Source organism: Dysidea avara, chromosome 3 (genome assembly GCF_963678975.1).
Source record: "Dysidea avara chromosome 3, odDysAvar1.4, whole genome shotgun sequence".
NCBI classification, from domain to species: domain Eukaryota; kingdom Metazoa; phylum Porifera; class Demospongiae; order Dictyoceratida; family Dysideidae; genus Dysidea; species Dysidea avara.
In genome coordinates, this window is record NC_089274.1 from 16105025 (window position 1) to 16119373 (window position 14349).

At 38.1% G+C, this 14349-nt stretch overlaps 1 protein-coding gene and 2 long non-coding RNA genes across 3 annotated transcripts; 1 reads left to right on the forward strand and 2 right to left on the reverse strand.

Annotated features, from left to right (window-relative positions):
- Positions 1–195: 195 nt before the first annotated feature.
- Positions 196–2027, reverse strand: LOC136251783 (cathepsin B-like). Its single transcript, XM_066044195.1, has 8 exons — positions 1319–2027; positions 1161–1270; positions 1084–1113; positions 894–1036; positions 685–837; positions 538–625; positions 442–482; positions 196–395 (listed from the first exon to the last, which is right to left on the reverse strand). Exons 1-6 carry the CDS (start codon positions 1628–1630, stop codon positions 564–566), a joined length of 810 nt encoding a protein of 269 aa, XP_065900267.1. The 5' UTR covers positions 1631–2027; the 3' UTR covers positions 196–395; positions 442–482; positions 538–563.
- Positions 2028–3136: 1109 nt separating this feature from the next.
- Positions 3137–7319, forward strand: LOC136249635 (uncharacterized). Its single transcript, XR_010698304.1, has 3 exons — positions 3137–3905; positions 4733–4837; positions 7037–7319. It is a non-coding gene; the product is annotated as an uncharacterized lncRNA (long non-coding RNA).
- On the reverse strand, positions 6653–9762 carry LOC136249638 (uncharacterized). Its single transcript, XR_010698306.1, has 3 exons — positions 9623–9762; positions 7300–7349; positions 6653–7247 (listed from the first exon to the last, which is right to left on the reverse strand). It is a non-coding gene; the product is annotated as an uncharacterized lncRNA (long non-coding RNA).
- Between the last annotated feature and the right edge of the window lie 4587 nt (positions 9763–14349).

A 14349-nucleotide genomic window follows, 5' to 3' on the forward strand; every position in this document is an offset into this window, starting at 1 on the left:
AACATTTAATCCATAATGCAGTCTATAGTACTCCAGTACGTTGCCAAGTACTGTGAGTTTAAACAAATATAGCCATGACCAAAGTAGGGGTTGAATGTCCACTAGTATATCTACAGATGTAGATGACCTCCCTTGATCCATACCTGAACTTAAAACTACAATTTTTTTCTTGTACTTGTATGTGTTTGTCTAAAATTCTATAGAAGTTTTTGCTTTTGAAAATTACTGTTCTTCATATTACACAATAATGTATAATTCTTGGTTGCTGCTGTTACTATATACTTTCATTTTCAAGTTCACAACTATTATAGTTTATCTAATGTTCCTAGGCTTGCCGGCATTAATTTTAGACTCAATTCCACATTCATTTTTGCCTCGGTAAATCTTAAAGTACCCTACAAATGGAATATAAAAAAACTATAATGATGAGGTTGTAGTTACCTTTCTGACCCCAGCTGCTGCCCCATGAGTTTGCTACCAACCTACAAAATATTGTGTGATATAATTATATCATCTCACTAAGTAGTAATGATTCACCAGTATGGGATCTTGTTTTCTACTCCCTAGCCAATTATCTTCATGGCATGTCCACCATTTTTTGATCCATAAGTATGCTGGTAAACACCTATACAAGATAACAACAAGAAGAGAAATGATTAAAGAGCCCATATGCACTATTCTTACCAGATCGATAGCTGTAGAAATCCTTGTATACATCAAATGATGCAGTAACAGGTCCATTGGTCATAATTTCTGTCTGAATTTTAGACACAGTGAATGGAACATGGTAATACGTTGACCCGTAATGTTTGTCATTCTTATACTTTACTGGGTAAGCTGTACATACACAAAGATGTATGCCATATCATGGAATGAGACTTAGACCTTCTTACTTCTTCTGCATGTTCGATCACAATTAAAAGTCCATTTGGAATGGCAATCAAAGCAATCAGAAGGTGCATACTCGTATGGCTGGCAACCTTTGTTACTCCCATATGAACCCCCAGTAACAATACCATAGTTAACCCAGTATTTCCTATATAATACACCATCTGTATAGTTAGTTGTACTTATTTCAATTACCATGCATCTGCAGAATAACCTCCATCACAGCTAATTGAGAAACATGTAATTTACACCATAAAAGGTAATGCACTCACCCATTACCACAGGATGAACAGCATGTGAGCAAATCTTGAGCTGAAATGGAAACTTGTGTCCTGAATGCTGTACAGTAACGATCGCTCATTGCATGAGCCGAAGAAACTGCCTGCAAAAATAAGTATACATGATAGTGCAATATTGTAGACATTTGTACCCAGCGACTTCCACAGTTGCCCTGATTATAAATCTCCCTGATTGTAGGACAGTTGGGCCACTGGTAACGTGAGTCAAAACTAGAAGGGATAGCATTGAATGGCTTAATCTCTAATAGTGGTAGTTTTACATCTCCCTCTAGTACTCCACACAGCCGATGTAAATGCTTTTCATCCCAACCAGGAAAATTATGACCAGCTTTCCATGTAGTGTTGAGACTATTAATAAAATCAATCAATTCTTGTGATAAAACTTTATGATCACAAGAAGAAATAACAACCAAATTGAGAATCAGCACTGTTATGGCTAACATCTTAATCTTATCAATGACACTGCTAACTATACTCTTGTTTTTTTATTTATAATGAACTGAATATACTGAAAGTTGTCTTATTGTATACTGATTACATCTCATATATGCTCAAAACAAAATTTTCTGAATAGAATTTGTATAAACAACAGCAAGTTTCTATATAATTCGTTTCAATTCTATTGTGAGCTAGTATTATAGAGTGAGCTATATACTATGTATAGATACAATGTGAAACTTCACATTCCAACCATCTCCCTGGCCTTAATAAGACCACTTTGTACTGAACTGACTTCAACCATAGCTATAAGTTGCAGACCACATAATTAATAGATTGCTATGTGACATTCATGCATTAATTAATAGTTGTCAAAGAGTAGACAAAACCAATATAGAGCCAAATTCTGGTTTAATGCATGATTTGGCCTAATCATTGATCTCATAGCTATGTGTAAAGTTATAATAAAATTATAATATAAAATACATCAATGGATTCGTTAGCATCATGTATATAGTGCCCTCGCTAATAGCACTATAATAATAATTATAATGATAATTCTCATATTTTTTTAAATTCTAATAGAACATACATAGTCTTGTTGCCTTCTTGTATGATCCGAGTCCGATTCAAGATCAAACAATTTGTATGATTTGTATGGATGATTTACCATAAGTGTATAGCTATATACAGCAGTGTTGAAACCGGGTCGGGTCAACCGAGTCACATTTTCTCCAGGTCATCCGGGTCCGACCCGGTTTACAAAATTGGGTTTCGTTACTTTCACATCGTTTGATGCCCCACATAAAATTACATAACAACATTGCATTAGAGGTGCTTTAATAAAATTATTATTAAGCACTGACTGAGACACGTGAGGACACGCTTAATCAAACCAGATACATAGAATCTAATGCAGAGCTCTCAACCTGTCAGTTACCTTAGAGTGATGACTGAATTTAAAATGAGTGAGAAATAAGTACATGTAGGAGTGAGACATGCTGGTGAACATCCGACAGTGTACAAAACATACTTAGCTAAGGGGCCTGATGGCCATGTACCCTGGGGAAATTTTGATAAACAGACTATACTGTGACAGTTTTGAGAGCATCTTAAAATATTATTATTAATGTAGCTAAGTGATAAAGCAGTAAAAACAACTGACTTGCATGGTACAACTATACTATCTAGCTACAGTATATAACATAGTCTATAGAGTTATTGTTTGCTACTGTGAACTTTATTGTATTCAACACACAAAGAAAAAAACACCATAGCAGTGCACAAAGGCCACTGTGAAAGGGGAGTAACTTGTACTGAGCTAATCAGATATTACAAGTAAACAACCACTGTGAATAATATTGGTGCTATTCACTATTGAATAATATTGAAGCCTTAGCGATAAAAATTAAATTTGCTGCTCCATATGAACAGCATCACAGTGCAGCTGCACGTGTATTTGCATGTGATACAATTAAGCGAGCCGGCGCCGTTCACTACGAAATCTCAAGTACGAAAGTATACGGCTCGCTGTCGCGGGGGTACCCTACGAAGATTGTAACGGGCTCGGATTGTAAGTTAATAGAGACTATATTATAAAGCTAAACAGTCTGTTTCTGAAAAATGCGTGAGATGTTTGCAAAACTATGCGTGAGTTGCAAAATCAAGAGTGAGATTGGAGTCAAATGCGTGTGTCTCACGCGCAATGCGTGAGAGTTGAGAGCTCTGGTATTACTAATGGGGAGAGGTAACAGCAGCCAGCTAGTGTTCTGTGACTAAGGGGTCTGCCAGAATAACAGAGGTAAGTAATGTATGCAGCAGTATGTATCACATCACCACCAAGATCACTTTAATATGCCTGGTTAGATTAGATTAGATTAGATTATCCATTTTTGTCAAAAGACAAGGGTACACAAAAGGCTAAGCCTGTAAACGTGCTCCCCTTCACAAAAAGCACATACAAAACAACACACACACATGTACACTGAATAAAAAACAAACAAACAAATACAAAACAACACACACACATGTACACTGAATAAAAAACAAACAAACAAACAAAAAAAAACACTAAACAGATGTATTAAAAGCTTATACAAAACTGAAGACATATAGTTGATGCTACACAAAAAGAAATCGACGAAGAGCAGAGTGAAAAGCAACACGATTCGACAGTTGAAGAATACTGTGAGGTATTGAGTTCCACAGAAAAGGAGTGTTGACAAAGAAAGAGTGACGATAAGGGTTGATGGTCGATGAGGGAATGGAAAGTGATTGAGGGTGAGATCTTGTGTTTGTAAAAGAAAATTGTAAATACTTGTTAAATGGGATTGAAATTCGATTGTGTAAAATATCATGAGCTAGGCTAATAGAACTGAAGGATCTCCTAGAGTGGAGGGTAGGCCACTTAAGCTGATGCAAACATGAGTCAGAGGATTTAGTCCAGTTTCTAGTAGCAGAATTCCACCTGCTACCACAGACCCAGCGTGCAGCACGTCTTTGAATTGATTCCAGCTGCGAAATATCTTTAGAAGAATGAACACACCAAACTGGAGAGGCATATTCAAGGATTGGCCTGACCAAACATTTATATGCTACTGCTTTAACATGTGATGGACATGAAAACAAAGTGTGTCGTAGGTAATTAAGTGAACGAGTTGCCTTAGCTGTCAGATGTCGAACATGATGGTCCCACTTAAGGTGGGAGTTGATGAATACTCCAAGGTAGCGTACCACTGGCTTCAATGGAATGGTTGTAATGTTTTATGCTGCAATACCGCTATTAATGCTATGAACAGAACTCTTAACACAGACATGGTAACAATTTCCTTTACTCCAGATATATTTCAACCTGCCTTGGTCAATTATAGTAAGGCCAGAGGCTCAGATTGTCCCATGCAGTTGCAGTGGTGTTGATGGTTTTGCAACAGTGTTCATAGTTGAAGTATTCTTTACTAGAGGAATAGCATGACTATGTAGCTAATGGATAATACTGTAGCCTCTTTCCCAAGGGTCTGAAACTCACATAATATCTTACAATTTCTGAAACAGTTTTTGTTACTTTCACATTGTTTGATGCACCTCTACATACCAACACTACATTATAGGCACATTGATAAAGCAGAGACACGTCAAACTCAATCGGTGACAGCAGCCAATCTTGTGATGACTGAAGATGATATGCGACTAATTGGTCTGCCAGGATAACAGAGGTATGTATGCATTATGTATCACATCACCTCTGTTACCTTCCATTATCCTTGAGTATACTGTTTTAAAAATGCTATGAACAGAATTCTTAGCACAAGCATGGTGATAATTTACTTCAGGGATATTTCAACCTACTGGTGACCATCTTTTAATAGGGACCTAGTGTACGTTTGTTTCACTGGGGTGTCACACAAGCACTCACTATTGGATGATCTGCGTCAAAGACAAAATTTACCTTAGCCTTTGGCTTACAGCTTTTGACCTGACTTGAATGCATCTTCCTGAAATTTTGTCTGCTGTTTTAGGCTTAATTGTTAGGTTTTCATCCCTGGCCACACCCAATGTGGCCATTTAGCATTCTTAAAAGTTAGTATAACTAGCTATAGTAAACCAAGAAAGCTGCTGTCTGGGCCATGTGAGCCAGCTAGATATAAATCCGTACACCTTCATTGTTACTTTAAGTGTTGAAGCTATTTAGGTTTATTATATCCATTTACCAAATACACCAGTCCTGTGCTTTAAAATTTCTTAATACATCCTATCTATATAACCAGAGGAGTAGGACAAGACCACGTGAATGCGTAATAATGTTGCACAAGTACTTAAAGTATTTCATGTGAACTGAATAGACCCTGTACAAAAAGTAGAGGAAGGGGCTTGATACATATTTTGCTCTATTTAGTTTGTTGCTTGCAATGGTGTGATTCATGATTGGAAAGATGCTGCTGTTATGGCAAGGGCTAAAAGGGGGGCTAGTTGTGGCCAAAAAGCTAGTTGTAAATGACTTTTGGCTAGTTGCAAATGGTGATTGGGCTAGTTCTAAAATTTAGACAAAATAGCCAGGTTTACCACAGGAAAGTATACTTACGTATTGTACCTCTTAACTCTTTTACAATTTACCACAGGGGTTTGACTAAAAGTCTAAAGATACATCTTGAGATAGCCATTTTCCAAAAATTTTCTATTTCATGGTCTACTACTCTGATTAAAAATTACCTTACTAGTTTTAATTTCTTTCTTACAGTTCACTATAAACTGAAAATCAACACATTCATCAAATCAATGCTTTCATGCACATAATTATATACATAGTTATTTTGTCCCTTCAGCTTGCTAATTATTTCCAGATCTCAAAAATCATTTCCAGGTTCAATCATGGCACACTTATGTTTCAAAATTCTTGGGGAGTATGCCCAGACCCCCTCTTTACTGCCACTTTGTCTCATGACTTTCACATCAACAGTAACAGTAGGCATCAATGATTACAATACAATTGTTGTTGTATGATCTATTACTTTCAACAAGTAGTATGACTATGGTTTAATAAAATATTTTTATTAGTGCTTTGTAGTGCACGTGATCCTCTGATCTACAACTGTGAAAGATACGTCATTGAAATTGTTACAGAGCTTTGAAACATTTTAAGTTTTTCTATCTCATAAGTTTTAATATTTATTTATAGGTAACTGTGACTTTTAACACTTCTTCCCATCTCCCACTGTAGTGATATTTTGTAGTCTTGACTGTTGACTGTGAGTTTGACCACAATCACAGATTGAGATTGACTTAGTAAGTGATACGTGATACCCCTAGTGTTTTGGTTTATAAGCCTAGCACTACAATTAAACAAGTGATTCTGAACTCACAGTCTAACCCCTCTCCACCATACTCCAAATATCCCACACCCTGTTTGCCCATTGTAATCTATAACATCTGGGTTTTGCACCACTAGCAACTGTAGCAGGCTACCTGTCATTGTTACCAAACAACCAACAACTTAGTAACCATAGATACAAGACAATAACCATATGTAAGTCCAGGAGCACTACCACCTGAAAACCATTCATAAGTGAATAGAATATAATGAAAGACTAAACACAACAATGGAGAGTGAGGGCTAGCAACAAAAAATCAAAACTTAAAAATTTTGAACCATCCAACACCAAGATGATTCAGGGAAAAACCCACTGGTTTTACCCACATACGCATGTTATGCACATCAGTAATGTCATCAGTAATGACTGAGTTTCTTTCTGTAGCTATGTATGTGTTCACTTCTTCATTTTGATGACAGTAGTGACTTTCCATGTAGAATTCTGCCGTTCTCCTAATACAAATGTCATTTTGCAAAAAGTTTTTAAAGACATACTCTGTAAAATGAAATACAATAGTGAGTATTTTGTTTGTTCTTGCTAATGCAGGTAGCAATGATGTCATCGTCTAATTGTGGGTCGGTCGTGACTACTCGCACAGCAGGTGAAATTGGTCAGTATCTCCTCATATTGTACTAGAACCCTATCATCAAGAGTGACTTTTTTTGCGGAAGAGCTGCAACATTTGCAATAATGTGATGCTAGACTGTGGTACCTCGCTCAATAACTTTTTGTTCCAAGTTTTATGTACATGCTGTAACTGATCATATTATTGTTGTTTAAATATCACATCTTATTTACAAATAACTAACCGTTTGTTATCACATCTTTATAGTAGATCCGATATTACCGTAACTTCTTTCTGTAACAGAACATGTATGTTACCTCTATTACATTCAGATGGTAGCCCTAATAATTTATGAATGGAATGTGGCTTATTCGTAGTAATGCTTGACCTGCTAAAACACTCTGAAGCTTTTATTTCAAATGTCCTATGTGGTCCGACAATTTCACTGTTTTATATGTACTAGGAAACACACCATTTGGTCTCCTTTTCTGAATTTGGAACCAAACCATTATTTCTTTATTTATTTATTATACTGGACAGTCAGTAATTATTGATGCATCCAGTGGGGGGAGGGGGAATGCATAATCAATAGAGACACTAACAATAATGTTCATGTAAGTTTAGACAGTTCAAGAGTGTCATTATCTACAACTTCATAATTATCATTTGTACACTCAGTCAGATTGTTATCACCAGGAACTTGTCGCTTCTCCAACAGAGGGGACATTACTTGTTCTAAGTACGATTTCACCATTCACAACCTTTCCGTAGTTGACTCTCCAACAAACCCCATACATATTCACTGTACACAGAATCACAACTGCACTTTACCTTTGATTTAAACCCCTGGGTTACCACACATGAATTGGATCACTTCATCTGAAGCCTATACGTACTTAATGTCCCTAGCAGTGCAAAACACGCTGTGCTGTACATGATATGAAAGCAATGAATTTTTAAACAACATTTCAGTCTAATAAATAGAGTAGTTACAGTTGTACAGGAGCAACTTTACATAGTAATAGCATGTTTCAAGCCTTAGTGAAGGGGGAAATGGTCCTGATGTAGGGAAAGAGAATAGTGCACGTGCTGAATTGTCGCTGTTCAATATAGTGCAGACCAGCTAAATAAATTACTTCACACTTGGACACGCTGACATGGTCCACATTCTGTAGGTATGCCTTGCAATGACAGTGTACAGGACAAATTTCTTGTAAACAATTTCAATTTACTACATACTGTAACAGTATAGCTGGTATTTTGAAGGCACACACATGTTGCTGTACCTTGATTTGTTTGCTACTGATTATGGAGGATGATTTGATGCCTACCAACTGAGGCAATTCACTTGGTTTGTCTTTTAACTCAGACTCTACTGATTGTGTGCAGTGTAACACCATTTTGCAGTAAATGTACTTGAAATTTAACTGTTAGACTGGAGTGATTTAATTATATCTAATCACGAGCAAGAGTTGAACTTGCACACGCTGGATAACAAATGGCAGAAATGATAACCCTCTTGGGTTTACATGGGTTTACTTAATCTCATTGAATATTGGGACAGTCTGTACTAATATATTGCAGGTCCCTATGGTGAATGGGTGAATCCCTCAATTCCCTGTATCCCACCAGTCCCAACATAAGCAGCCCATTGTGTTTATGTTATGAAGTAACAGCTGCTCGTGCCTAATTGTATAAAATAACAAAGGTTATCTGCACGCACAACATGGGGCAGGGTACAAAACCTTGCACAATCAGCAAAGATTGCAAATGTAATTCAATGCCAATATTTCTGTATTAACTAATTCAATGAAATATTAAAAATTAATTTAAGGTGTTTAATCATGCAATACAGCTACTCAACCTATACAGCACTGTGCATGACAATAAATTGATTTCAGTGGCTGCTTTGAGCTTCAGTAATGGTGGAGTAATATATAACGTACACCTGTAGAATGGCATGACCCACACACTATAGCTAACTGTCACAAATGAAAGGCAGACAGTGCTGCACAGATGATTAGGTACACAGATATTTAACAAAGTTTTACAGATACAACAGGAAGTACTGACGAAAGAAAAATTCGCAATATTATTAATCAGCTTTGACGAATTAAAATTTGACAAAAAAGCAAAAAATAAACACTGACTTTTGAGGTGCTTATTGGACAAATTAAAATTTAACCGATTTGTCAAATTTTATTTTTGTCAAAATTTTCCTGTTGTAAATTTACAGTTAATATTGTTTCAGAAATTGTACTACAGTATTATCCATTAGCTACGTAGTTATGCTCACAGGCAATTCTAAGGGGAAGGGGGGGATTCTGTAGGTCTAGTTCAACTACCAACACCACTGCAAAACCATCAACACCACTGCAACTGCATGGGACAATCTAATCTACTATAATTGACCAAGGCAAGTTGAAATATATCTGGACTGAAGGAAATTATCACCATGTCTATGTTAAGAATTCTGTTAATAGCATTGTAGCATAAAACATTACAACCAGGCAAACAGTGGTGATCTTGGTGGTGATGTGATACATACTGATGCATACATGACTCACCTCTGTTATCCTGGCAGACCCCTTAGTAGCACGTCATCACAGGCCACTGGCTGCTGTCACCTCTCCCCAGAATCGAGGTTTGATAAAGCGTGTCAGCATAGATAATATACGCGCTATATTATCTATGGTGTCAGTGTGCTTAATAATTATTTTATAAAAGCGCCTATAGCTAGGGTCCGCAATCCGAAAAATCAACTTTTACAAATCGATCCTCCTACCATTGTGGGATGTTCATTGTGGTATCCCATTGCTAGATCCACCATGAAACCGGAGGTACGATTGTTGTCTTCACAGAAATATCGATTTTAGTATTTCGTGAGATGCAAAAATTATTTTTAAAATTTCGTACTCCACACAAAGAACAGGATAGAACTTGCTGCTTAGCTAGATATTATCTAGAGTTAATGTAGTTAAAAAGTACGCACAGTAATAAGCAAATGATTCACTGGGTTACCGGCACAGGGTTGCTTTCTCTCAAAAAGCAGAAAACGAAACACAAATTTTCGAATTCATACTGCCCTACCAGCCAAGACAAGAAAAGCCAACTCTTCCTCATAGTGATGTGATAAGGTTGGATGCATAGTCTGTCTATGCTGTTAGTCTGGAAAGAATCTGAGACTTCTCACCATCTGGGTGAAGAACGTCAAAATTTTCGTGCGTAATTTCAAGGGATTCTCTCAATGGTACCAAAGTGCTTTCCAGTACTTCTGATGGCACACTGGTCACTTAATTTTGTTTAGAATGATGATAAATGATGGATCAAAACGTTTGGTAGTGGTAGTAGTTGGTGTTACTGTGATTTCATATGATGCAGTATACCAGCAGCTCACCAGGAGCTCCACCCAGCTCGAAACAAAAATGATAGATTTTGTGCTTTTTTCGGTTTGTTTCTGGATGTTTTGCAGCATAATGGTGATGTAGGCTGATCTAGTGGAGATTTGAAGCTGCTGTGGAGCGTGAGAGGTGAAGTCAAATTTGGACGATTTTGCTGCCTCCCTTGATGCATAGCTTAGAGCGAGGCGTGGAAGCCGTGGATGAAATAATAATTGACAACCGCTGCTACCAAACGTTCAGGGACATCTTTTGCCATAGTTTTAGTTTATAATTGATGATTGTTGTGGCTGCAGAAGCGCTGGAAATGGCTAGAAAGCGCGACACAATTCTTTGATGCTGCAGAAAATTTTGACGCTCGTCACCCAGATGGTGAGAAGTCTCAGATCTTTTCCAAACTAACAGCATAGACAGACTATACACCCAACCGTATCGAAACACTATGAGGAAGAGTTGGCTTCTCTTGCCCTGGGTGGTAGGGCAGTTTGGATTCGAAACTTCGTATCTCTTTGTCTGTTTTTTCAAAGAAAGCAACCCTGTGCCGGGCACCCAGCAAATCATTTACTTATTTCTATGCGTACTTTTCAACTACAACAACTCTGGATACGATTTGGCTAAGTAGCAAGTTTCATCCGGTCCTTTGTGTGGAGTACGAAATTTAAAAAATAAATTTTGCATCTTGCGAGATACTGAAAACAATATTTCTGTGAAGACAACAATCGTGCCTCCGGTTTCATGGTGGATCAAGCAATGGGATACTACAATGAACATCCCACAATGGTAGGGAGATTGATTTGTAGAAGTTGATTTTTCGGATTGCGGACCCTACTATAGCGCAGTGTTGTTACGTAATTTTACGTAGGGGGCATCAAACGATGTGAAAGTAACGAAACCCAAACTGATAAACGGTATCGCGTAGCTCTTTGGTGAGCCACGCCCACTTATCGCGTTACCAACGTACGCTCAGCTACGCCCATTTATTAGCAAGTGCAATATGTAGCACGAAACTGAGGGTATCTATGGTAGGGTCCGCAACGCGAAAAATCGATATCCTCCAATCAACTACCTAACTATTGTCATCTGTTAGGCTAAGTGTAACTTGAATAACACCAGCGTGGCAGCCAAGTTTGTCACTTTCTTCTGGTAGAAAACGATACAAATGTCTTAAAATCACGTGATTTTTCATTGCAGCAGTTCGTAGGGTTCTTCGTATGCCACGATATTCACTCTCAACATTGTTCAAGTAGTCTATCATCAACCCAAAGTATTGGTGGTTTGATTTTATTGGTCGGTTTCTGGTGGCAGCACGATCTGTGCAGCTTTTTGGCGACAGACAAAATGTTTCTTGCTCTGGAGCACAGGACAAGCAGAGCAGCAACTGCGCCGTGGGTCAGCAATGACCAGTACTAGGTAAAGTACCTGCATGCGGAGTATGGTTATAATTGAAGCTTGTTAGCCATCTGGCTGAGCCATCTATATGCTGAAATTCGGCCAAAATGACGCGATTTTTGCAAACAAATACCAGAATGGTTGATGCATCAATGAGACAGTCTCCAACAGCAAGGATACGAAACTTATAAACACCTAACAATACGGCTATCTCGCCCAGTAAACGCATAGAACAGTCCAATGCATGGAATAGGCACTCAGGTGATCGATATTCAAATCTCGGAAAATACAGCCATAATCTATTCCAATTACATTAAAATCACTTGGAATCAAGTGACAATCAGTTTGTGTGCATTAGGTTCAACATCTCGATTAGCCCAGTAGTCTGAGACTCTCCTCATGATGCCATCGCAGCATAAAACACACCTGCACTGGCCCAGACCACGCCTGAGTGAACAATTAACGAAAATATTTACAAAAGGAGCACACTGCATGGCTCCTATTCAGAAATGAAAGCGATTTCATGGGTATTTCCACGATTTGAATTTCGATCACGTGAGTGCCTATTTCATGCATTGGATTGCTCTATACGTTTACTGGGCGAGATAGCCGTATTGTTAGGTGTTTTTAAGCTTCGTATCCTTGCTGTTGGAGACTGTCTCACTGATGTATCAACCATTCTGGTGTTTGTTTGCAAAAATCGCGTCATTTTGGCCGAATTTCAGCATATAGATGGCTCAGCCAGATGGCTAACAAGCTTCAATTATAACCATACTCCGCATGCAGGTACTTTACCTAGTACTGGTCATTGCTGACCCACGGCGCAGTTGCTGCTCTGCTTGTCCTGTGCTCCAGAGCAAAAAACATTTTGTCTGTCGCCAAAAAGCTGCACAGATCGTGCTGCCACCAGAAACTGACCAATAAAATCAAACCACCAATACTTTGAGTTGATGGTAGACTACTTGAACAATGTTGAGAGTGAATATCGTGGCATACGAAGAACCCTACGAACTGCTGCAACGAAAAATCACGTGATTTTAAGACATTTGTATCGTTTTCTACCAGAAGAAAGTGACAAACTTGGCTGCCACGCTGGTGTTATTCAAGTTACACTTAGCCTAACAGATGACAATAGTTAGGTAGTTGATTGGAGGATATCGATTTTTCGCGTTGCGGACCCTATCTATGGTGAGGGGTAGCTATTGTCAGTAAGTGATGACCCGGATTTTTTTTTTCTTCAACCTATACACTAGGCTGAAGTTGCAATCGAACGCTCAAAACGTAGTCTCGCTCGCTCGAGACTAGCCGAAACATAACTCTTATCGCACGCCTCGGCTTTAATTAATCCGGGTCACATCCGGGTCTAGTCTCGCGTGGCCAGACCCTTTCCGCGCGCGCTACGCGCTTATATAGAAGAGATAGAGATAGCTCTTATTACTATTACTAACACTTTACAGTGACCAGCACTGAAGGTCTGACAGCAACATGTGCTGCAGCCTTAGGATTACCTAACCTAATTTACTACCTAGCAAAGATTTCAGTGCTTATATTTGTGCATAAATAATCGGTCATTTTATTCACAACATGGCACACTATATCATGTGTCTTGATATTGTAGCCCCAAGTAAATGGTATACAAGCAAGGAGGTATATGTTTTTAAAAAAACAAATCAAGAAATCCAAATTTCAGTATCATCAAAGCTTACAGTATAAGATTTAAATCTTAGATGATTCAACTAAATCGTAGCTATACTTTAATCACTTTGATCATGAACAGCATCCAAACAGGTGTAGCTACATAAGTCCTCCTCAACAATATGACAGTACTATACAGGAAACCAGTGTGTAGATCAGCCAGTGTCACTATGGCTACATGGTTGGTAAAAAATCAGTGAACTATTGCAGCAGTCATTAGATGAATCACTGAGACATTTCAAAGGCATTTGATTTGACTTTAATTTTTCGAATTCCTGAGAATAGTGTAAGGATCCCCATCATGTGTTTGAAACTACAGTTGGCCAAAAAGAGCTTGAAGGAGTTCAGTTTCATTCAATGCTTCTTTACACATACATGCAAGAAATGTGCTCTTATTCTGAATATTCCTCTATATATCGCTGATCTGTTAATAAACATATGCAGTTGTAGCACACCACAAAAATATAAATTAAAAAATGAGGCAAAGAGAGGAAAGGCCATCAGGGCATTCAGAGACATAAAGTTAAGCTTTTAGGTGACCGGTTTGATTTACTATTACTTTTCAGGTGTCATGCAAACATGCATTTCTGAGCTCAGACTTCCACCAAAAAGTTATGCAACTGGTATATCAGTAATTCAGTATACCATATACATGCAACCCAAAAACTATTCCACATGCTAAGAGACCCCACACAAAATGCTAGTTGCATCCACTCCATAATAATTATTTCACCACTATAGCCATGACTAAAGACCGTGCAGCTGATCTGCCATATGACAGTTGTGACCGATAGAGGGCTAAACTTTCAAGC

Coding starts and splice junctions, on each gene's coding strand:
- LOC136251783 (XM_066044195.1), bottom strand. CDS start 1,630: ATGTTAGCCATAACAGTGCTGATTCTCAATTTGGTTGTTATTTCTTCT. Junction 1,271..1,318: donor GCAACTGTGGAAGTCGCTGG/GTACAAATGTCT, acceptor TTATTTTTGCAG/GCAGTTTCTTCGGCTCATGC. Junction 1,114..1,160: donor TGTTCATCCTGTGGTAATGG/GTGAGTGCATTA, acceptor TTTCTCAATTAG/CTGTGATGGAGGTTATTCTG.